Here is a 26,899-nt window from a genome sequence, read left to right on the forward strand (position 1 = left end):
CTTAGTGCTGGGATTTTGCCCTTCATTAACTTGTGCAAGATTTGTTAGTGCTCTCACTTCTCTCTTATATCTTGAAGACAGAGTTTTCCCAGGTTCAACCATTACCTCTGTGTCTTAGCAGCCTCCTCTACCACAGTCCTTCCTCTGCCACAGGGCCCCATGCACCTGAAAGGTCTGATTAGAGCACTCCATTCAGAGGTGAGAGCTGATAAGTCTCTGTGCTTTCCACACATTTTCTCCTTGTGAATCTCTGTGCTAATAACCATCTACTACAAGAAGAAGCCACCATGATGAGGGCTGACCTCTGCTCTGTTCTAATGATATAGCAGTATTATCACGAGGGGTGTCTTAGTATTTCAGACGTTCCAACGAAACACTGTGAGGAACAAAATGAGGTAGAAAGTGTTTACTTGGCTTTCACTTCAACACTCTAGCCAGCTACTCAAGGAATTCAGGACAGGAACTCTAACAGGGCAGGAATCTGGAGGTAGGAGATGACTCAGAGGCCATGGAGGGGCAGCTGCTTACTGGCTTGCTCTCCTATATTTGTTCTGCCTGCTTTCTCACAGAAACTAGCACCATCAGCCCTGAAATAGCACCACTGAAAATCACTAAGAAAATGACCTAAAGTCACATCTTACAGAGGCATTTTTTAAATTGATGCTCTCTCCATTCAGATGACTCTACTTTGTGTCAAGTTGAAATAAAATTAACCAGGAAAGGAGATGACGATGACGATGACGACGACGACGACGATGATGATGATGATGATGATGATGATGATGATGAACATTACTGTGTTATTTTAGCAGATTAACAATAGTATTTTTCACCTACTGTTGATTTCTCTAATTCCATGTTTTGGATCATCTTAACAGTTTTATGTACTGATTTCATTTTACAGAGTGGGCCTTATATCCAATTTAAAATGTGGTTTGTTACTTTCATAATAATATTTGTTCCTCTTCTAGTAAAATATTCTTAATTTATAATTTCATACCCCTGGCCCAGATATCACATGAATAGACAATAGTGAATAAAATAATGTAAAACTCATAATGTTTGAAATATGTACTTGCAGATATATTTGATTTAATTTGATTTGTACTGACAAATTTGCATATGATCCTAATAATGAAGTAATATTACTTAATTTGTGCAGTAATTTTATTGAGGGCAACACATACTTTAGGGGCTTAATCCCTGAAACATTGCCTGGTAAAATTTAAGGCTCAGCATAAAGTTGTACATCAAATAAATACCAATAAAACTGCATATGAATGAAAAGTGTATGTTGATGTCCTTGGGTAGGAAACAGTAGCAAATCTCTTTTATAAACTCCTTCAAGTAACTATAAAAGAGATGCATTATGTATTATGAATTTGAACACTAACCAGATGTCATACAATGGCACTGTGACAACTGGTGCACACTTAAGCAGAAACAAATATAAGCAGGACAAAGTCATGGTTCTAAGGTAAGACCTTGAGTTCTGATGAGGCATCAGTGATCACCAGAAATTACTTGAGGACAAAACCATTGACTTCCATTCATCATTTTAAAATATATACATTTACTTCTTCTGTAGGAACACTAAAATAGAAAAAAGTTTGTGATCTGACTTACTGAAAAGAAAGGAACAAGCCTACTGAAGACCCCAAACATCCACTCTACTGAAGCAATAGCTATTCATCACAGTGTGTTATTTTTATAGATATTAAGAACATAGTCTGGGACATGGTACAATAGTTAAGACCATGTCAACTTATTTTAGAGGACTCTAATTCAGCCCCTAGCATCCTTATCATGTGACCTACAACCATATGCAATTCTGGATCAGGGAATGCAGTACCCTCTCATGACTTCCATGAGCACCTGCACTAATATACTCATACTCACATTTGCATACACAAACACACATGTAAAAAATGATAAAAGTCAAAGAGTAACAAATGATTCAGCCATATAATGATTTATAGTCAGAATGCTATCTAATGTTAACTGAATGCAAGATGCTATCAATCATAAAAGTAAAATGATATTTCTATGTACAGTAATAAAAGTTAATGCAGTTAATGCTAATAACTAAGAATATACATTTAATTAAAAATGATATGGAAATCTATCACAGTTTTACTATGCTAGAGACAGAATAACCTACAAACATAAATCAATATTTTATTCAAATTAAAAGTACAATAACTTACTAATTAAAAATTTATATGTAAGAAACTAACTAATATTACCTTAATTTCAGTGGATATATCTTTTAATAGAGCAGGTATCTGCTGTTACTACTTTAAGAAAAATTTGCATTGATGAATTCTCACCTATTATCAATTTTTTCATAGAAAGATTGATGATAGATAAATAGAAGATAAATAGATTATAGAAAAATAGATAGATAAATAGATAGATGATATATAGATAGATGATAGATAATAGATTGGTAGATAGATATATACATAGATAGATAGATAGATAGATAGATAGATAGATAGATAGATAGATAGATAGATAGATGATACATAGGTAGAAAGATTATAAAAAGGTGATAGATTGATAGAGTATATCAAAGGGAGAAAAATAGTCCATGGGCGTAAAACCTATCAAATACAATTAGATATAAAGATAGCTATCTAAAATATAACTTGTTTTTTAATATTACATTATTAAACATATTTCTTGTTCACCAGTTATGAATGTATCTGTCTGCATTTCTATTGACCTATTTACTAGTCATCCATGTATGGTCATCTCCATTTCTCCCCATCTGTCTTCTTGCTCATAGAATTCTCTTTCATTTCAGGAACTCAGAAAATAATGTGCTTACAGATTTTTCTGTAACATATTAGCAGCACCTCTGGATAACAGTTGTGACTTTACCTTTTGACTATTAAGAATCTATAGATTAATCATTTAAAGTTTATACCTCACTATTTAGACTCCTTTAGTTCTTCTTTAAATGTGATATTTGTTTCCAGTTCTTATTCCTCTGTGTGCATTAATTTTTATTTTCTTTCCTTCCATCATTTTGCATTGGTTCTTGACTTTTTTCTTGGAATATTCTGGAAGAGCAAGTCTTGCTCCCAAGATGACTATTATTGGCCTTATCTGGTGAATACCAATTCTAAGTAGAAGGCAGAATTATGACAAAGATGATATTATTTCTTCTTTATTGCTTTAAAAACCTTCCTATAGTTGTGTCACTTAAGACATACTCAGGCAAAGTTCTCTCTTTTCTCTGAGCATCTATCAGTTGCCAGCAGTTCTTTTGGTAGTGATGGAATCTTGGGCTCACCTCCTCTGTCCATGTCTTGTGTGAGCTTGTTCAGGTCTTACTCGTGTTTTCATCACAGATGTAGTTAGTTACCTAAAACACTTGTAATAGATGTTGATTAAAATAGACTCACAAATATGCATTGAATAAGATAGAACAGAATGATCAGCCTTAAGTTGGGCTTCTATATTACACTCTTCCCTATCAAAGCTTAGGAGTCATTCTGGAGGTAGAAGAGGAGGATCTGAAGTAGGAGGAAGAGAAGGGGGAGGAGGAGTTGGGGGGTGGCACTGGGAGGAAAAGGGACTAAGAACCAGAGTCAATGGATGCAAACACATTGCTTTCTGAACACAGCAGGGCAGTTGTACACATGAGTTCACAATGGCTGTGATAGTTAAAATCTATGCAATGACAAGCAAGACAAAATAAAAACCCAGCATTGAAAAGGGAAGATAGGCACAAAGTCACATTTATAGCCAAAGAGCTTTAATCAATTGGTAACCCCTTGGAAAGAGGAAGTCAGTTTACATTATAAGTATAGTCTCTGGAAGGTTGACCACATTCCAAAGACGACCCCCCAAAAAAGACTATGGCCTCCATATTCTCATATGCTTATATGCTTCGCACATGGCAAGTGTTACTATACGGTATAACCTTGTAGAAGTTGGTGTTGTCCTTCAGCAAAGTGGCTGGGTATAAAATTAACTCAAATAAATCAGTAGCCTTCCTCTACACAAAAGAGAAACAAGCCAAGAAAGAAATTAGGGAAACGACACCTTTCATAATAAACCCAAATAATATAAAGTACCTTGGTGTGACTTTAACCAAGCAAGTAAAAGATTTATACAATAAGAACTTCAAGACTCTGAAGAAAGAAATTGAAGAAGACCTCAGAAGATGGAAAGATCTCCCATACTCATGGATTGGCAGGATTAATATAGTAAAAATGGACATTTTACCAAAAGTGATCTACAGATTCAATGCAATCCCCATCAAAATACCAATCCAATTCTTCAAAGAGTTAGACAGAACAATTTGCAAATTCATCGGGAATAACAAAAAACCCAGGATAGCTAAAACTATCCTCAACAATAAAAGGACTTCAGGGGGAATCACTATCCCTGAACTCAAGCAGTATTACAGAGCAATAGTGATAAAAAACAGTATGGTATTGGTACAGAGACAGACAGATAGACCAATGGAACAGAATTGAAGACCCAGAAATGAACCCACACACCTATGGGCACTTGATTTTTGACAGAGGAGCCAAAACCATCCAATGGAAAAAAGATAGCATTTTCAGCAAATGGTGCTGGTTCAACTGGAGGTCAACATGTAGAAGAATGCAGATCGATCCATGCTTATCACCCTGTACAAAGCTTAAGTCCAAGTAGATCAAGGACCTCCACATCAAACCAGATACACTCAAACTAATAGAAGAAAAACTAGGGCAGCATCTGGAACACATGGGCACTGGAAAAAATTTCCTGAACAAAACACCAATGGCTTATGCTCTAAGATCAAGAATCGACAAATGGGATATCATAAAACTGCAAAGCTTCTGTAAGGCAAAGGACACTGTGGTTAGGACAAAATGGCAACCAACAGATTGGGAAAAGATCTTTACCAATCCTACAACAGATAGAGGCCTTATATCCAAAATATACAAAGAACTCAAGAAGTTAGACCGCAGGGAGACAAAAAACCCTATTAAAAAATGGGGTTCAGAGCTAAACTAAGAATTCACAGCTGAGGAATGACGTATGGCTGAGAAACACCTAAAGAAATGTTCAACATCTTTAGTCATAAGGGAAATGCAAATCAAAACAACCCTAAGATTTCACCTCACACCAGTGAGAATGGCTAAGATCAAAAACTCAGGTGACAGCAGATGCTGGCGAGGATGCAGAGAAAGAGGAACACTCCTCCATTGTTGGTGGGATTGCAGACTGGTACAACCATTCTGGAAATCAGTTTGGAGGTTCCTCAGAAAATTGGACATTGAACTGCCTGAGGATCCAGCTATACCTCTCTTGGGCATATACCCAAAAGATGCCCCAACATATAAAAAAGACACGTGCTCCACTATGTTCATTGCAGCCTTATTTATAATAGCCAGAAGCTGGAAAGAACTCAGATGCCCTTCAACAGAGGAATGGATACAGAAAATCTGGTACATCTACACAATGGAATATTACTCAGCTATCAAAAACAATGACCTTATGAAATTCGTAGGCAAATGGTCGGAACTGGAAAATATCATCCTGAGTGAGGTAACCCAATCACAGCAAAACACACATGGCCTGGGAAATGAATGCTGAACTCTGTTACGATTATAAATTATCTGACTGCAAAAATATTAAAGAATATTTTTGTCGACAAAAAATGTTGGTGTTGTCTTATTTGAGGAACTAGGATGCTATGTAGGAAATATAAAAATCTTACTCCAAACTCTATCATGTAGTTCACTTTTCTTTAATAGATTGCTTTGCAATCATGAAACATTACTCAAGAAAAAAATGCAAAATTTATGGTCCAAGGATTAAAGGTACACAAGAAGGTAGAATGGAACTAAATCGTGTATTCAAGGGTATTACATAGAATTAATGGACTAGTGACCTCAGGGAAATGTCCCACCTTCCTAAGCTTCCGTCTTCTGAAAAAGGAATAAAAGAAAAGCTTACATTTAGGCTTCATGTTACATGCCTTTAATCACAGCACTCAGGAGACAGAAGCTTGCAGATCTCTGAACTCAAACCTAACCTAGTCTATAGAACAAGTCCTAGGATAGCCATGCTTAGCCATGAAGTGAAGGGAACTTTCAGAAGAGAAAGCTAGTGATGATGTAATTGAATAAGAAGCCATGTTCCAGCATCAGCAAGCAACATGCCATGTCATTCTGGATTTAGAATCAAAGATGGACATTCCCTCTACTACTGAGGACAGTTATGTGGCAGAGTGGTCCCTGCCTGGAAGACCAGAGAGGCCATTGTGTGAACCTATTTAAGGTCATTGTGGGAAGCTGTGAAGTTAAAGCCTGGATTGCCTTGGAAACCCCAAGGTTTTGGAAATGCCAGACTCATGAGATATCTGTCAAGGAAAGCTACTAACCGAGAGTGGAACTGGCCCATGAGAAAGAAATGAGCTGTAGTCAGTAAAGATGAACAAGTTTGGTTATCCAAAGAACTCCTTGACATCAGACATGAAGATGGAGAGATTGGAGTTTTCTCAGCTGGTTTTAAGTGTTGCTTTGGGATAGACTTTCCTCACTTTGCTCCCTTCCTTAAGTTTGGAATAGTAATAAATATCCTGAGCCAGGGTGTATTGGAAGTATGAGAGCTGCCTTTTGATTTTGGTATCGTAGGGGATTACAGTTAAAAGATTGCATTAATCACAGAAGTGATTGAACTTTGGGCTTTTAAAAATTGCTGAGACTGAAAAAAAATTGCTGAGACTGGTGTAGGCTATGGGGAATTTTGTAGTTGCACTAAATGTATTTTTACATTATGTTATAAATACAACCCCAAGGGACAGTTAGTAGATTATGGTAGTATGAATAATTATGGCCTCTACAGATTTATGTGTTTGAATGTTTGGCCCATGGGAAGTGGCGCTATTAGGAGATGTGGCCTTGTTGGGGTACATGTGGCCATGTTGGAGGCAGTGTAACTGTGTGGCTGGTTTGAAGTCTCCTATGTGCAAGCTCTGTCTAATGTGGCCTCCAGTCTCTTCCTGCTGGCTTTGGATTGAGATGAAGATTGAGATGAAGAGCCCACAGCTACTGGGGCAGCAAGGTTCCCTGTGTGCTGCTGCGCTTTCCACCAAGATGGTATTGGACTAAACCTCTGAAACTGTAAAATAGTCCCAGTTATATATTTTCTTTTGTAAGTGTTGCCTTGGTCTTGGTATCTCACTATAGCACTAAAATTCTGAATAAGACAGGAGAGGTGCCTCTGGGAGGATGTGAGTGAAGGGTGATCATAATGAAATCACATTGTACAGAACTTAAAATGGGACACATATTACATAGAACAACTCTCAGTATGCACAGAATGGAAGACAGATATTGAGAAAATAATTATTTATTGTTAAAATATACTTTAGATTTTAGCTTTGAACATGAATTCATTAAAAATATTTTTTGCTCTCTAGAAAACCTTACAAAACTCTGAAATCATTGCTTACAATTTATCCTACATACAGCCGATTTGTCTGCCAAATTTCACCTGTATATTAGCATACATTAAAAATAATAAACAGCAAGAGTGAATACTAATATGAGATAAAATATTATGATCAGGATTAAATTGCATCTCTTATTTTTATAATGGAAAGTGTTGTAAGTAACTGACATCGAAGCCTAATTTCTGGTCTCATTTGTATTAAGTATTTGTCATCCACTAAATTTCTATCTCATACTTGTATCTCTGATTTTCCAACATATTAGAAAAAGATAATGGTACTTATGCTGAATTGAAGTGAATTCGAAAATTGTTTAATGGCTCAGAAATTTCTCACAGATGACTGGATTGAGACTAACACACTCATTATTATTTATTACTCTATTTCCAGGTCTGTGCTACTCAGTTTATTGAATTCACTGAATATGCTTCTCTGCTCAGCATCATGAGGAAAAATGTGAATGTTAACTTGTAGCAGGCAAACTCTGATAAACAGGAGGGTATAAAAGAGCCAGGATTTTAAAGCATAAGATTTATATAACATTTAACCTAGGATAATTTGCTGTCATTGAAAATATGTTGTTTATACATTTGTGATTTTTTTAAAGGACTTTCCAATTTAAAAAAAATAAAGTAACGGGTTGGGGATTTAGCTCAGTGGTAGAGCACTTGCCTAGGAAGCGCAAGGCCCTGGGTTCGGGCCCCAGCTCCGAAAAAAAGAACCAAAAAATAAATAAATAAATAAATAAATAAATAAATAAATAAATAAATAAAGTAACCCCGTGAACATTGGCTACATATAATGTCTGCGTATTTTTTCCATCAATCTTTCATACAGCTTTAAATGATCTTAAGAAAAAATCAGTACTTTCAAAATTCATGTGTTGTTTGTAGATTGATTTAATACTTTTTATTTTTACCCTACATGTAAAACAGATAAGATTACCTTGCCTTTTATTTGCTATGACTTATTGATAGACAAAATTGAGTACTAAAATGTAGCAGAACCTTAAAATCTGCCATCATTAAAACACCATATTACTCACTCTAATCGAGTATTCTGTCTAATTAAGTCCTCTGTCACATTCAGTTTCTTTAACCCACTATTTATTAAATGAATATTTTCTCAATAATTAAAAAGAAGAATAGGCAGGAAGCACAAGAGTCAGAAGGCAAGAGTAAGGGAGTGATTTTTATTTTTAATTTGACTGGTGTTTTGCTTGTGCATGAATAGGCACATACAAACTATGACACTTGTATGGATATCAGGGAAATCCTTTTGGGTTTAGTTCTTTTTCAGTTTATCGAGATAAGCCTTTCTTGTGTGTTTCTTCCTTTGTATTGGCTAGATATTGTCAGGCAAGTGACCATTCTCTGTTGCCAGTTTACACTTCATCATAGGACTGTTGAAGGGAAAGATGCATACCACTATGCCTTTACTTTACAAGTGCATTCAAGGAACTGTAGTCAGATCCCCCCAAGCTGGTCAGGGAAGAACTTTAACCCAATGAATGGTCTCACTGAACCAAAGTTTGTTTTCTTTTATTAATTATGATAATTGAGGACTGAAGAGCTGCATCCATAGTTATGAACATACTTGCTGTTCTATAGCACCCCAAGTTAATGTCTGAGCATCCAGAAGTAGCAAGCAACCATCTACAACTTAAGGTCCAAGAGATCAGTTGCTTTCCTCTGACCTTTGAGAGCACTCACATGAATGTCTGTCTCCAACACACACACAAACACACACACACACACACAGATGGGGGGAGGATATAATATAAGCATGTATAAACATAAATAAAAATGGAATAAATAATGATAGCCAAGGTAATTTCCATAATAATTTGTACTTCACAGTTTGAATCATATTTTGTCACATTGGATTCATGGGATTATAAACAAGCTATAATTTTTGGAAGAGTGTTTTTATGACTGTTGGCATAAGGACAAGACACTTGAAGATGGTCATAAGAAATATAATGGAAAACATTGGACGGACATGGGAGATAGGTGGCTCAGGATTAAACACCTGCTGTTCTGCCCCTGGACCCAGATTCAATACTCAGAATATACATGGAAGATCACAACTACATGTGACTTCAGCTCCAGAGAATTCAAAGCCCTTTTCTGGATTCCAAATTCTACAATACCACAGACATGTGCAAGCAGGTAACCACAATGGACTTTTATTCAGCTATAAGAAAAATGATATCATGGATTTGCATGTATTTTTGTTTTAGCTTCAAGCAGGTAAAACATCATACAAAGAAATCTTTATGTAATCACAGTGAATTTTTATTCAACTATAACAAAAATGATATCATTAAATTTGCAGGCAAATGTATAGAAATAAAGAATACTGTAATAAGCAAATCTGTTGTGGTTACCTAACACATTTCATTGTTCATTCATCAGTTCAAGACCTTTAAGTTGTTTCTCTTCCATAATTACCGAGAACAAACCAGTGATGAACATGGCTGATTATGTATTTGGATTAGGGTGTCGATTTTTTTTGGACATATACATATGAGTGTACACCTGGCTCATAGTATAGATCTACTTGAATCCTTTTAACAATTGTCCACACTGGTTTTGAAAATGACTGTACTAGTTTGAAATTCCAACAGCAAATGTGGGTTTCCTATCAGGCAATGGAAACAGATGCAGAGACCCTCAGTCAGACATTGGGCTAGAGCTTGGGGAATCATATGGAAGAGTTAGGGGAAGGATTGATGGACCTAAAAAGGACAAGTACTCCACAAGAAGATCAACAGTGTCAACTAATCTGGACCCTTGGGAACTCGCAAAGAATAAACCAGCAACCTAAGAGAAAATGGGAACCCTTCCTAGGCTCCCTGCACATATGTAGCAGTTGAGCAGTTTGATCTTCATTCAAGTTCCCCAACAAGAGGAGCATGTGATGTCCTGAATCTCTTGCTTGCCTATCTTCCTTCCTGCTTGCTTGGCCTGCCTGCCTGTGGATCCCATTCCACTTAGGAGTTGCCTTGTCAAGGAAGTGACTTGACAGAAAGAAGAAAAAGTGAGAAGAGGGAGAGATGAGGGAAAGTATGCACAAGGGGGTACTTCAAAGAGAGAGGGCCTGATGTTTGGATCTAAAATAAATAAATTTAATATAAAAACAAATATATTTAAAAATATTAATCAAATATTTTTTGAAAATTATAATAATGATCGAAATAAATATTTTACTCTTTGGTTATTATTGAAGTAACATCTTTTTGATGTTATTTACAAGAACAAATTATAAGAATTTTCCATTTAATTATACTAGTAATGTACACTTCTAAGTTATTTGACAGTCCCTAATGGTGTCACTCTTTTTTACCCAGTCAAGGGTAACATATATTGGAACATTTTGAGTCTTTTAAGGTGTGAATAATAAATACAATAACTGACTTTAATGGAGGGAATAAGCTGAGGAAGGAGTTTGAGAAGGAATTCCTTGGGCTTCAGACCAACCTGAGTCATATAATATTTTCCAGCTTAAGCTCTTGACTAACAATTCACTAAAGAAATCAAATCAAATTCACTCAAGCAATTTTTTTGCCAAGGGATGGTAAGCTCTGTCAGAGGGAAGTGATGGACGAGCCTTGACCGACCTTGAAGATTTTTCTACCTGGTTTAGATGTAACCTCTCCAAGTACCTGTCATCTGGGTGGCTTTGTGTCACCTGCTCTTTACAGTGCAGCCAGTGTCCCATACTGAGTAGCAGCTGTTCTGGGGTTGTGACTTAAACATCAGTTTTCTATATTGTTACAGTGCTACTCTTGTGTTCCTTAGAGTTAACTTTTCATTTTTCAATCCTTCCTTGATGCATAATTTAGTTAGTTACAGATGATTATCATTAATGTAAACCTTCCAGGATGAAATTTCTATCTACATGAATGGCTCGGCTTGTGCTTTATTTCTCGTTGAATATATTAAGCCAAAAATGGCTTATTCAGAGGCATTTATGTTCATTTACTTTGCTAATTTTGTAGACTGAAGAAATACTTCAGTCAGCAAAATGCCTGCAGAACAATTATGAAGACCTCATTTTGAAATCCAGCACCCATGTAAAAGGTAAAAAGTACATCTATCACCCTATAGACAGGAGATGCACAGGTCCTTGGAGACCTCTGGTCAGTAAATAGGCAATTGTTGAAGTGCAAATGTATTAAGAGAAAATAATGTGGACATCAAAGGAGGTAAATACCTCCAATATCTATATATGTATGCACAATTGTACTGACAAATGTACATATACTAAATCACACACACACACAAACACACACACACACACACACACACACACACACACACACACACACACACACTGTTCTAAGAAACAATTCCTCTTTCCAGAATCCTAATTGAAAGGTCTAAGGATTTTCATGGATTTGGTTTTATTACAAATGCTTCACAATTTCTCTTAAATTTCTAAAAAATTACTGTATCCTATTTTAATTTAATCATACTATGCACAATATATATGATTAAATATTAAATTCTCTTTAATGTTTAATTGGGAAAAGTAATTGGTCTTGCTCTGTGTGGCCTCTTGGTAAGTGTCACTATAATATTTTAATATGCACAGAAACGCTTATTATACAGTTTAAGTTTTAAGTTAATTTGCTTTACTTGGACTGAACTTTGTTTTGCTGACTTATCACACTAGAAAAGAAAATGTACTTTTTAATCTAAACAGTTTTTTTTAAATTTAGTTGTACTTTTGCTAGAGATGGCTTTGCATAAAATAAGGAAGTTAATTTCCTGTTCTAGATACTGCCTTAGATATTAGAAAAAGGTTGATAAATCTCTGTGCTTTGTGAGTCATAGCAAGTTAAGATGTTATTATCTACATAAATGACTCAAAATAAGATGGTTTATTAGCACTTCTTCCAAATATATACACTTGCACACACATACTTATATTTTCATTTGCATATATATACTTATATTTGTATATATATACAAACATTTATATCTTTTCTTTATAATAACAAATTATGCAATTGTCACCTTGGCTTTCAATCATTTTACTATGTTAGCTGGTATAAATGGCTTATGAAAATGCTTCTGTATACTCCACGTATTGAAAAAGTTCAGTCCTGCTACATAATATTGAGAGTTAGAGAAAATTAAGTCAAATGAGTGAACTTGGTATATTTTATGTAAAATTTTGTACAAATATGGGATTCAGTATTTTAGTCAATTTTAAACTTAAGAGTAATTGATTTGCAGTGGTAACATTCTGTCAGATTGATATATTGAAAGCATGACTGTTAAAGATGCAGTAGGAAAATACATTGGTATATAAAAGCCTTTTGTTGGGACATGGAAACCATGATTATGTCCCCCATAATAAGGTGGTGAGGAAAATAAAAACAAAGAAAAAACATTTAGGATAATGTTATTCGGTAGAGCTAGAGAGACTTCATAAAAGACTGAATGCTCAATACTCTGTGAGGGAAGTTAGGATTAGTGGATAAGTCTTATATTTATGCATGAGAAACTAGAAAGTAGTTTGGGTCTTTTCTATTCTACTTGTGTTAAATCCCAGATAGCTAATGGAGGCAAAGTTGAAGTTTACAGTAGTTGAAAGGACAAACAAACAAAGATAGAGATCTGTCTATCAGAGAACTTTTAGAGGCAGAGATCAAAACTCAGAAATTATTGCTAGGTACAATACAGCAATCAGAAGAAGAAATAATAAAAAAGATAAAAGGAGAAATAAATACTATTCTCTATGAATAAGGTCGGGGGTCAGAAGAACTGCAAATTCAGAAAGTAGAAAGCATTAACATTAAAAGTTAAGCAATTATGAAAAGCAACAACTGCTGAGAATCTAAGAAAGATGTGAATGAGATTATTTTTGTCTGCATTTGGAAAATAATCTGTTTCTTTTCCATTTGGAAAAATGTAAAACATATTAGACATATTGGCTGCAGTTAAAGTTTGGGGCAGTTATATGTTTATGAGTGAATACACTGTGGAAGAAAAATTAAAGAAATCATATAAACTCTCTCTCTCTCTCTCTTTGTGTGTGTGTGTGTGTGTGTGTGTGTGTGTGTGTGTGTGATATTCTGTCTCTTCCCATGTGATTTATAAATCATGATTTTTGTATTGAGTTGCTCTTTGTCACTTAGGTTTCTTTTCATCAGATATTTTACTCGTGGCCACAATTTTTACAGAAAGCGACTGCTTATGTCACTGTTATCCGATCTGTTGTCATTGTTCCATTGGGGACAAAAGTTGGAGACCTTGTCCTATTTTGCTGCATTGGTATGACAAACACAAAGGGGCTTTGCTAATATATTCATTCCTACTTTTCATAGAAAGAATTATTTTTATGATATGGAGGTAATTTATATTTCTTAACATTAAAAACTTTAGATGTACCTACCTTTTATTTTCTTCGTTATTAGATTTAACCATATTCATTAAATAGAAATACTATTTAATTTTTCTATTGAAGAATGTTCGGCCATTATATTTACTACAGGGAGTGAGTTTAAGTGTAAACGGCACACAGAGATGCAGTTACATCAATAAGCTTCATCGTTAGGAATTTGTTAATAACAATTACAATGTCTCGAAAAGATACATGTGTTCTATGAAACAAAACCTGTCTACAGATGCTCAAAACTATTAAATAAATTTTTTGTAACAAGATGCGATTTCTTTGGTCACTTCTTAGGTCTATTCTGTTTAGGAGTATAGTCCCTCAGTTTTAGCATCTCCCCTATTTACCCCAGTTATATTCATGTGTGAGTGTCATTATATGAGCTTATGTGTAGCATCTATATGTAGATGCTCTTGAAGGCCAGGAATGGGGGTCAGATCACCTGCGACTGGAGTTCCAGATCGTTGTACCTACCTGCTGTGCATGCTAAGAACAGAAGCTGGATCCTCTGAAAGAAGAATAACAGCCTTTTACTATCAACCTGCATCTATGGTCCCTATAAATTCACGTTAAGGTCAAATTGGAGAAGGACAAACACACATGTACAAATGAGTATCTCTGTGATGTTTTATTGTTTCATGGTACTGAGAGTCAAACTAAAGACACTGAACATGTAAGATATGCTGTGTCACCTATGCTTCTAGCATAATTTGAACTTTAAAACATATATAGTATAAATGCATACTCATGTGCATATTGTAAGCATGTTTTTGAAGCCAAATAAAAAGTAGGAGATTGTTACAGAATATAAAACTATACTTTTAAATTTCACTACATTTTTATGAAAAATGTATAATGCAATAATAAAAAATCAATTTGGATTTACACTTCATTTCATACATATTTACATATTCAACAATTTGCTTTAAATTTCAATATTTTTATGATTTTGTTAAAAGTTCAAACTTTAGTGTCTTTAAGAAAATTATGAAAACAGTTAAATTTATCACTTATTTAAAAAATAGAATTCATTCTTGGAAGATAATTAATGTATCTTTTTCTTTTCTTTAGCCATTCCATATGGTCTTTCCTATCATGATATCAAATAATTGAATTTAAATCAGTACAACCTATTGCATTTCATTCCCACATACTGTAGATATTTTTGTTCTTTCTGGGATTTTCTATGTCTTTTCTATTCGTCTGAAACTCATTTTGTCTAGTAGGGGTCGCATTTCAAGCTCATACTGTCTCCAGGAAGTTTACATTCTCATTATATGGTCCATGCCAAATTCCAGTATATAGTTCATAACGGCATGGGATCATTCATATTTAATAGGGAATATCAGAATGGATTTCCTCTTGTGCTCATAAAAACTAAAACAGAAGCATCCAATGCATTTAGGAATATAAAAACATGAAAGTGTATAATCTAAGAAAAAACTAGTTTTATGGCCAACTTATAATGGCCAACTGCTTTATGAACACATGATAATATTTTCAATAAAACTAAACCATGCCTGTCACGGATCAGTCTTCCATAAGTCTATTTGTGAAATATTGACAGTTGTTTATCTTCGTGTATGTGTGTGTTGATTTTAAACAGGGTTGATTTTATTTTTTATTATTTTATTTATTTACATCCAAGACCTCTGCTGTTGCCCTTGTTGCTTTCAGTCTCCGTTACTTTAATTACAAATTATGCCACCAAGTACATTGTATTTGAGGGCAGTTGAAAAACACAATCACAGAAACAACAAAAAAAGTATTTTAAGAGGCAAAGGACATAGGCAATAAGACAAATCAGCATCCTACAGATTGCGAAAAAAGTCTTCACTAACCCCACATCTGATAGAGGGCTGGTATCCAAAATATATAAGGAACTCAAGAACCTTACCACCAAAAAACTAAACAACCCAAACAAAAAATGAGCTATAGAACTAAACTGAGAAAACACAAGAGAGGAATGTCAAATGGCTGAGAAGTATCTAAAGAAATGTTTTAAGTCCTTAGAGATCAGAGAAATGCAAATAAAAATGACTCTGAGATTCCACCTTGCACCTATCAAAATGGCTAAGATCTAAACCTCAGATGACAACACATGTTGGCAAGGATGTGGAAAAAGAGGAACACTCCTCCACTGCTGGTGGGATTGCAGACACGTACAACCACTCTGGAAATCAGTTTGGAGATTCCTCAGAAAATTGGACACTGCATTACCTGAGAACCCAGCTATACCTCTCTTGGGCACATACCCAAAAGGTGCTCCAACATACACCAAAGACACATACTCCACTATGTTCATAGCAGCCTTATTTGACATAACCAGAAGCTGGAAACAACCTAGATGTCCCATGACAGAAGAATGGATACAGAAATTGTGATTCATTTACATAATTGAATACTAATTACTATCAAGAATGAGGGTATCCTAAGTTTTGCAGGCAAATGGATGGAATTAGAAAATGCACCCTGAATAATGAGGTAACTCAGACCCAAAAGGACATGCAAGTTTTGTTCTCACTATTAAGTGGACATTAGACAAAAAAAAGAAAAAAAAAACAGCAAATAATACCTGAGATACAGTCCACAAAACTCTAAAAGATCAACAAACTGAAGGGTGCAAGTAAGGACAACTTCAGTTTCACTTGGGAGGGAGAAGCAGGCAACTGCAAGGAGGAAGGGAGGGAAGAACAGGGGAGAGAAAGGGGATGAGGTTGAGGTTTCGGAGAAAGGAGAACATGATCTGGTATTGAGTGGAGGAAAAGGACCGAAGCCCTGAGAGCCAGTAGAAAGAATGGAAACAGGAGACCTCAGGAGGAAGTAGGTTGGGAAGACCCTCTAGAATGTACCAGAGGAGTGAGAGATTCTCAGGACTCAAAGGGAGGGGAGACTGTATGGTTGAGAGAGGGAATTTATTGAATCCACCTCCAGCAAAAAGACAGGGCACCAAGTGAGGGATGGGGCTTCCATCCCACAGCCAAACCTCTGATCCATAATTCTTCCTGTTTGAAAGAGTTGCAGGAATGGAAATGGAGAAGACTCTGAGGAAAAGAAGGTCCAGCAACAGGACCAAAATGGATTCCAACTCAAGGGGAGGCCCCAAGATCTGACACCATTACTGAAGCTATGGGGCATTCACAAAAGAAAAAAAAAAAAGACCTATTATGACTGCTCTCCAAAAGATCGTAGAAGCAGTGACAGAGTCAGATGCAGGTGTGTGCACTCAACCAATGTGCAGAAGCTGCTGACATTTCTAGTCGAACTAGGGAAAAGCTGGAAGAAGCTGAGGAACAGGGCAACCCTCTAGGAGGACCAGCAGTCTCAACCTGGACCCCTGAGATCTCTCAGACAACTGAGACGAGGTCTCCAACACAGATACAGCAGAGGACTTCTGGGTCTGGGATCAGTCAGAGAAGATGCACCTAATCCTCAAGAGCCTGGAGGCTCCAGGAAGTTTAGCAGTCTGGTGTGGTTCGAGGGGTAGGGACATCCATCTGGATACAGGGCATGGGGGTTAGGGGGTAGGGGAGTGGGAGGCCGGGGGATGTAGTAGTGGGAGGACCAGGAGGATGTATGGGATGTGGAACCCTGGGGGATGTGGACCAGGAGGGGAATAAAATCTGGAGTATAAAAGTAAGTAAGTAAGTAAGTAAATAAATAAATAAATAAATAAATAAATAAATAAATAAATAAATAAATAAATAATGATTTAAGGAAAAAGGATCGTGTGATTTACCTTTTACTGGAAGCATCCTTTTCCCAAATTTATTTGTGCTCACAATAAATGTCTATATAAATATCCTATACTTTTTTACTATTACATTTATGAAAACATTGGTTTATTCGTTTATATGAAATTTGCAAACAATTCATTTTATTCTTTTAGATGATACATGGCCACTTTTTTCAAAGCAACTATTTATATAATCTTAACTAAACAGTTATAAAAATCAGGTTCTTCCCTCTACTCTCTTTTAAAACATAGTTCCTTGACCAATTAATTCGAGTACTTTTCAAAGTCAATTTTTAATTAGAAAATGTGTGCTTTCTCATTTAATATTGACAATATCATATAATTACATGATTTAATATTATGTAAGCCATGTAGAATTTACATGTTTATAAAATACATGTATCAGATGAATATTATGCATATATGTCTGCATGTGTCCGTGTGTGTGTGTGTCTGTGTGTCTGTGTGTGTGTGTGTGTGTGTGTGTGTGTGTGTGTGTCTGTGTCTGTGTGTGTGTCTGTAAGTGGTGTATCTACAAGAAGTCAGGAGAGCAAAAATAAGAGTCAAATGAGACAGACACAAGTAAAAAGGAAATTTACTAATGAAATTGCCATTACTTGGTATTTTGAAGCTATTAATTTTTAACATTTCTCTCCATATTTTTGCTAATTCATTGCAGTGATATGTGATCCAATATCTCTACTACTTGCCATTAAAGGAGTTTTATAATTTCTCTGTTGAGTTTATCTTACTCATCTATGATTACTTGTTGAAAATACTATATATCTTCTGTTCTTAGGTAGCAACACACAAAAAGAAATAAATGAATAAATACCTCACACACATGTTTAAATGCATAAAAAATATTTTCACACGTAATTAACATAAAGACTAAAATTAACATAAACGTTAGAATATACAAACCAGCATACCAGATTGCTAGAAACTAATGCTTACTGATAATTGTAATAACTTACCGAAAAGCTCACATTTCTTTTCTTTTTAAATTTTTATTTTTTACTATATTTATTTACATTTAAAATGTTATCCCAGTTCCCGGTTTCCCCTCCTGAAACTCTATCCCATTATCCTTCCCATTATTCTATGAGAGTGCTCCCACACCCACAGCACCCCTGCTCCCACCTCACTGCCCTAACTTTCCCCTACAATGTGGAATCAAGTCTTCACAGAACCAAGGGTCTCCCCTCCCACTGATGCCAGATAAGGCCTTGCTCAGCTACATGTGCAGCTAGAGACATGGCTCCTTCCATGAATATTCTTTGGATGGTGGTTTAGTCACTGGAAGCTCTGGGATATTGATATTGTGGTTCTTCCTATGGGGTTTTAAAACCCTTCAGCTTCTTCACTTCTTAGCTTAACTCCTTCATTGGGGTCCGCAAGCTAATTCTTTTTTTTTTTCATCTTTATTAACGTGGGTATTTACAACTTTATTAACTTGGGTATAACTTATTTACATTTCGATTGTTATTCCCTTTCCGTTTTCCCGGCCAACATTCCCCCAACCCCTTCCCCTCCCCTTCTCCTTGGGTGTTCCCTCTCCATCCTCCCCCCATTACCACCCTCCCTGCAACAATCACATTCACTGGGGGTTTAGTCTTAGCAGGACCAAGGGCTTCCCCTTCCACTGGTGCTCTTACTAGGCTATTCATTGCTACCTATGCGGTTGGAGCCCAGGGTCAGTCCATGTATAGTCCTTGGGTAGTGGCTTAGTCCCTGGAAGCTCTGGTTGGTTGGCATTGTTGTTCATATGGGGTCTCAAGCCCTTCAAGCTACTCCAGTCCTTTCTCTGATTCCTTCAACGGGGGTCCTGTTCTCAGTTCAGTGGTTTAATGATGGCATTTGCCTATGTATTTGCTGTATTCTGGCTGTGTCTCTCAGGAGCGATCTACATCCGGTTCCTGTCGGCCTGCATTTCTTTGCTTCATCCACTTTGCTTATCTAATTTGGTGGCCATACATGTATGTGCCACATGTGGGGCAGGCCCTGAATGGATGTTCCTTCTGCCTCTGTTCTAAACTTTGCCTTCCTATTCCCTCCCAAGGGTATACTTGTTCCCTTTTTAAAGAAGGAGTGAAGCATTCACATTTTGGTCATACTTCTTGAGTTTCATGTGTTCTGTGCATCTAGTGTAATTTGAGCATTTGGGCTAGTTTCCACTTATCAATGAGTGCATACCATGTGTGTTTTTCTGTGATTGGGTTACCTAACTCAGGAAGATATTTTCCAGTTTCATCCATTTGCCCGTAAATATCATAAAGTCATTGTTTTTGATAGCTCAGTAATATTCCATTGTACCACACATTCAGATGTACCACATTTTCTGTATCCATTCCTCTGTTGAAGGGCATCTGGGTTCTTTCCAGCTTCTGCCTATTACAAATAAGACTGCTATGAATATAGTGGAGCATGTGTCTTTGTTATATGTTGGAGCATCTTTTAGCTATATGCCCAAGAGAGGTATAGCTGGGTCCTCAGGTAGTTCAATGTCCAATTTTCTGAGGAACCACCAGACTGATTTTCAGAATCGTTGTATCAGTCTGCAATTCTACCAACAATGCTGTCACCTGAGTTTTTGATCTTAGTCATTCTCACCGGTGTGAGGTGAAATCTCAGGGTTGTTTTGATTTGCATTTCCCTTATGACTAAAGATGTTGAACATTTCTTTAGGTGTTTCTCAGCCATTAGGCATTCTTAAGCTGTGAATTCTTTGTTTAGCTCTGAACCCCATTTTTAATAGGGTTATTTGTCTCTCTGAAGTCTAACTTCTTGAGTTCTTTGTATATTTTGTATCTAAGCCCTCTATCAGTTGTAGGAGTGGTAAAGATCTTTTCCCAATCTGTTGGTTGCCGTTTTGTCCTAACCACAGTGGAGAAAATTTTCTGAACAAAACACCAATGGCTTATGCTCTAAGATCAAGAATCGACAAATGGGTTCTCATAAAACTGCAAAGCTTCTGTAAGGCAAAGGACACTGTTGTTAGGAAAAAAAGGCAACCCCAAGCTAATTCTGATGGTTGGCTGCAAGCATCTGCACCTATATTGGTCAGGTTATGGCAGAGCCTCTCTGGAGACAGCTATATCAGGCTTCTGTCAGCATGTACTTTTTTACATCAGCAATAGCCACTGGGTTTGGTGCCTGCATATGGGATGCATCCCCAGGTGGGGTAGTTTCTGGGTGGACTTCTCTTCAGTCTCTACTCCACTCTTTGACCCAGCTTTTCCTTTAGACAGCATCGAATTCTTAGCCTTTGGCTTAGTTATAAAGGCTTTAAATCATAGATTCCATTATAATATCTTCTTTTCAAACTTGCACATTGTGAAAGATGAGGCCAACTAGCTTTCCATGGCCCATGTTTTGTCTGGCAGAAGAATTTAAGGGCCTGCATCACAGATGCTCAAAACAGTCTGAGCTCTAGGCCTTAGTGAGAAGAAGATATCATGCTCATCCTTAATTTACTCACTTCTTAAACAGAAAATCAGCAAATATTACACAGAAATGCTACATATATTAACAGAGTTAGTACTCTTTAGAATGCTTTGAAAATTGTTAGATTCAAAAATATAGATGTAGTCTTCCATATATGGAGAGCAACATACTGATGGGTATATCATTAGATCTCTCTGTGTTTACATCGTGCCAGCTCAGGGTTTGAGAAAGCTAGGTATTCTAGGAGTATGAGCTCTAGAAACTTACGCCTGCAAAGCTCATTTCTCTCTGTGCACCATGTATTGAAACTTACTATCTGTGTTTTATTATAAGACACACTGTATGTAAAGGATTTTTAATGGAGTGGTATTCATTTACATCAGTAATAGAAGTATATGTTCCACTTGGAATATTATTATTCTCTGGAAAAATATTATTCTCTTTTGTCTTAAATAATTGTTGCTTGAGAGAATAAATAAAATTATGAACACATTTCTCTCATTTGAAAGATGGGCAGTAAAGAATAAGCACATATGTTGACACCTATGAGGAATGACAATATTTAATTAAAAATGTTAAAGAATAATCTTTATTTCCTGTTATGAGTAAATACAACTTCACTAAGTAGGTATTTATATAGCTTAGGAATTACCTGAACTCACATGTGAAAACAGAGAACCAACTCCTGCCACTTTTCCTCTGACCTAACATACACTCATGTTGCAGTATGTGGATGAGTATGAACACATGCACACATATTCACACACAAATAGATGAATATCAAAAAAAACAAAAAAACAAAAAAACACAAGCCCATATCTAATGTGGAGTCCAGAGAACAAGCTCACAGTTAAAATAGTAATTTTCTGATATATCAGTTTAATGAAAATATATTGGAATAATGGGTTAGGCATTTCTGATTACAGTAAAGGAGAGGAGAGGAGAGGAGAGGTGAGGAGGGGAGAGGAGGGGAGGGGAGGGGAGGGGAGAGGACTCTATCAGAATTCTAGCCACAATCTTTATTGCTCCCCACTCCTCCATCTTGTCCAATAATACCATGATATAGATCAGGCAACCTAAAATAGTAAATAGTTATCTCTCCCACTGAACTTTAAAATTCTTCTGTTTCAACCCTCGAAGTTCTGGGAGTATGAGAAAGAGCCAAAATGTCCAGCATGTTGCCAATAAGTCTTAAATGCCGCATTACCTACAAAATCTCCACATTTCAACAAATAATGAAACAGGGGTAGTATTAATGGCTAGATTAAAAAAGGAAGTAAATGAATCAATCATTTGCCATTGGTTAATATCCTCTACCCTATCATTGGTCACTGTTATCATTAGCTTTGACTGCCAGTACTGAGGATATAGTCCTTGAGAATACTTAGTGTCCAAAAAAAGGTGGATACTTTGGAATTATACAGTACTTGGAATAACAATGTATTCATTGTCTTGTTGCCTAAATACATGTCTCATTTTCTCTAGAAAGCTTTGTGTCAAAGGAAGTTCTTATAATTTATTTAGCAGAAGCACTCATAAATACATTGACTGTAATTTTATTCCCTAATTAGTGTCAATAGTCAAATGAAAGACAGCTATTCCCTTATAAACTTCAGCTGTTTACCAAGTTTGGCACAGAAATATTTTTAATTTTCCAATCTTAAGGTCTGCCATAAATTTCAACTCACTGTTATGAGTGCATAGTTTCTTATTTTCCTTAATTTTTTTAAACCTCTTGTTTTCCACTCTTCCTGATATATTCTTATGGTGGTTTGTATATAATTAAATGTGATGAATGATTGGTAAAGCCTTGGTCTTCTTTGATAGTATATCTGCATCTACAATTTTACATGGAACTTCATTGGTCTATATCACTTTAATTTGCTTCTTTGATAATAACAAAGTGTACATCCTAGGTTACATATGCAGTATATAGATCAGTCTTGTATTGTTACAAATATGTGACGTAGATTACAGGTAGGTCAGGTGAAACTAATGATTTTTCTTCACAAAATCTAACTGAAAGCATTGTGATACTTCCAACTCAAGACTTGTAATTTTTACGGTATTGAGTTCTAGTTCAAAGTGGTTATTAGAATATTTTTATTAACTTACGATGGTTTTACCAGCCAAAGAATGGTGAGTTTGAATTTATTTCAAGTTTATGTCATCTTATAGAAATTATTACCATTGCTTTGACCTTCTGTCCTCACCAGTAAAGTATATTATTGGGTTTGTTTTTCTGATTCCTTATTTCTAATTTTCAAAGGTTCTATAATTCTAATTGATAAGTTGTCTTTTATGTTTCTACCATTTAAGAATATATTGGATTCCACTATGAAATTTGAAATATCATTCAATTGAATTTAAAAATGTGAAGAATATATGTTTTTACCAAAGAATTATCATTAACATTTCATCGTAAATCATATTTAAAGAGAGTATAAGGACAATTATTTAGAACGTAGTTAGAGCTCATGCTGACTTAATAAATTTGTGGATGTAGGTTTTGTCCATGTATGTGAGTTCACTGGCCATGGGTAATTAACTAGTTTTCCGGTACCAGACATAATTGTCCTTTTGTTGAATAGGTCTTAAGTTTGAAAGAGAATATATAAAGATAACTGATAAATTAGGTAATAGATGCTGTAGAAAGCAGAAATTTGTTATCTAATTGATTTCATAATTTCTGTGCATGCAGTACAATCAAAATTCATAATGTAATATATATATATATATATATATATATCCAAGAAGATGAGATTTAGATTTAGATCTATAATCCTTCATCCATAAATTATAATGGCCTTACCTAAATTGAATGTAGTGCCTCATTAGACTACTAAAGGTTATAAAATAATTAGAACCCTGTTGTAATGTTTGCTTACCACACAGGACATTTTTAGTGTACTGCACAGACTGAATAGCAGCATGCAGAATCACCTGTGGTGGAAGCAGTGGCAGTCTTATGAAGGCGAGGAGCATACTCAGGTCGCCGCATCTCCGCTGCATGTCGTACTTGACCCACATCATTAACGCATGGAAGATGGTCTCTTCATCAGGCACATTTACGTCATCACTGGCCAGTAGTTTATGGAGCTCTTCGGCTGGAAGGAGTAAAAACTCTTGATTTCTGATTACTTCCATTATGTTTTCCTGTGGGGAGAAAAGATCTTGGCGTAAATTCTGCCTCGCTCCTTTGTAGCTGGCAAAGCATCTCAGAGAAAAATGTGATAAGCAGTCAGTAACCTTTGTTCTCATTATCACATAATCCTTGAGACTCATCCTTCAGAAACAAGAAGCTGTTAAGAAGAAAGCACTGTAATTGTAATTGAAGTGTAAATGTATCCAAGACAGCAGAGGTTTTAGAATAACTAGAGGATTATAATGCACAGCTTTGTTATACAGAAGGTACTCAGTGATTAAATGTTCAAGTTTCAAGTGTACTACTTCGTAAAATTTAACAAATATGAAAAGAATAGCATTTTACACTTTCAAAGACTCAAATACAAATACACAAATCAGAAAATGGCAATATATTACAAAGAGAAATAGAGAACAGGATGACTTTGTTGTTTATTTTGAAGGGAAAGAAATATAGCCAAGAAATCGTAGAAGCTACAAAATCAAAGGAGCTCTACTCACCACTTTCTCTTACAATTGCTTCCTCTCAATGACAATTTCTCTGGCATAAATGGTTATTGTTGTTTATATTTTTACATTATTATTTATGATAAAATTTGTTCTCGATTTTAACCAAATCACCAATGTAGTAAGCCTCATAAGCATACAGCCAGACATGGCCTTTGAGTTAATATGGTCATTTCAAAGGACCATCCCTAAACAATGGGATCCACCTGGGAAGATGGACAAGTGAGATTCAGGGGTTTCTATTTAGAGGTCTTCACTCAGTAATCTACAATAGGGTCTTGGATGCTTTGGTTTAAAATAACTTCTGGGAAATTGAATTAAAATCTCAATAACATAAGAAATTAAAGAAATGACTTACAGAGATTAAACAGAACATTTGAAAATTAGCAATTTTAATTGTCCTTTATTGTTTGAGAAACTGTACATAATAACTATGTGTCTTGATCAATTCATCTTTCTTCCCTGCTTTCCAACTATTGAGGAATCCCCATCCCTGGAGAAAAACAACTTTCCATTTACCATTAGCTTAATTTTGATTCCTATTTATTTTCATCTAGCTATCATTTTCTCCCAATTCTGCTCTCTGTGTCTACTCTGAGCACCTTAGCTAAATTTCCTAAAATAACTCAACACAGTTTTAAATTCCTGTACCATCTTCAAGGTTTTCTTTTAAGGACTTCTTAAACTTTTAGTTTCTATTATTTTCTATGGTGTGGTGCCTTCTAATTATAATTAATTTATTTCCTTACTTCCACTGAAGTTGATAAATTACCCCCTCTTTCTTTTGTCATTTCATTTAACATGTCATCATTTATTCACTCTGCTATTTAAAATGGCATTCAGTAACTTTGTTTCCCTTCTTTCTGTCACATATCAAGATTTAATTCAAGAAGCCAGAGGTTGTAGTGTTCATACATAGTACCAATATTTGATTGGATCAGAATGATCAAGAAATAAAGGCCAACCTTATCTATATGATGAGTATGAGACTAACCAGGATTGTTTTCATGAAACCCTGTCACAATCCATATGTAAAGAAGTAAATAAGTATGTATGTATGCATGCATGTATGTATGTAAATAAACTCAAAAGCTACCTGTATGTAATTTAGTTTCTTAAGCCAAATATTCAGTCAACTTTATGGAGCTAAAACACCAATAGATTCTCATAATACATGCACCCCACCACCCCAGACCTCCCACAGTAGTTGACAAACAACAGCCTGAACTTTAGTGCACTTAAGCAATAGAAGATGCACAGGGTGGGTTGAGCTTTGGGTAGAGTCTGAGAACACAGCCAAAGTCTCCTTCTTATTTGTTCTTTTTTTTTTTCTTTTTTTCGGGGCTGGGGACTGAACCCAGGGCCTTGCGCTTCCTAGGTAAGCGCTCTACCACTGAGCTAAATCCCCAGCCCCAATCTCCTTCTTATTTGTATAGCCTATTGATTTAATGCAATACCTAGGCTCAGCCTTTAGTGTCAATAGTACAAAAACATAATAACTTACAAATAGGCGTGATGGGAATTTGATCAGCATCAAAGGTGGAATAATGCATGAGGTGTCAAGGAAACTGAAGCAGGTTTTTAACACCTATGACTCCTACTAGTTAGTATATTTCTTTATGGTTAGAAATATTCTACAGAAAAATTGTTCCATCCATATCAAAAGCAATGACAATTTGGCATTTGCCTATGAATGAGAGATAAGGAAATGTCTTCATCTAATCCTTCTTGTAAAGTTTTATGTATCACAGGAAAACATAACCTGAGAGACCTGAACCATCATGATATGGAAGGTAGAAATGGTTATCTATCAAAATATCTACATCTAGTCCATCAATGTGAATTAAAACAACATTTAAATCCACAATAGAAAATATGTGCTTATATAAAGCCCACTCAAATGTCTCTTTGGAGACTCTGAGTTGCTTTACTTTGCTGAATCCCTTGACCAAATTCTTTTCTTGGCGATGACAAGAACAAAAAGTACCAGTAAATGTAACTCAGGGGTCCTAGGAGTCTTATCATTACACAGTGTAATACCTTAACTTATAAAGCCCTGTAATTTAAGATCATGGTATATAGCCAGGCTGGCCTTGAACTCGTAATCTGTGATCTGAAAGCCTCTTCATTGTTCAGCAAATCATACTAGCATGTGCCAACACAACCAGAGGGGATTGCATCCTCATAGGAATAAC

At 35.8% G+C, this 26,899-nt stretch overlaps 1 protein-coding gene across 1 annotated transcript in view; it reads right to left on the reverse strand.

The window, feature by feature from the left end:
- The window catches only part of Klhl1 (kelch-like family member 1), a 429,891-nt gene that overhangs the window by 149,492 nt on the left and 253,500 nt on the right, over window positions 1-26,899 (reverse strand). Inside the window, 1 exon segment of the mRNA NM_001394673.2 lies at window positions 23,997-24,209. Coding sequence (NP_001381602.1) covers window positions 23,997-24,209 — 213 coding nt within the window.

The sequence above is a fragment of the Rattus norvegicus genome, chromosome 15, assembly GCF_021556685.1.
Source record: "Rattus norvegicus strain SHRSP/BbbUtx chromosome 15, alternate assembly SHRSP_T2T, whole genome shotgun sequence".
Taxonomy (NCBI): domain Eukaryota; kingdom Metazoa; phylum Chordata; class Mammalia; order Rodentia; family Muridae; genus Rattus; species Rattus norvegicus.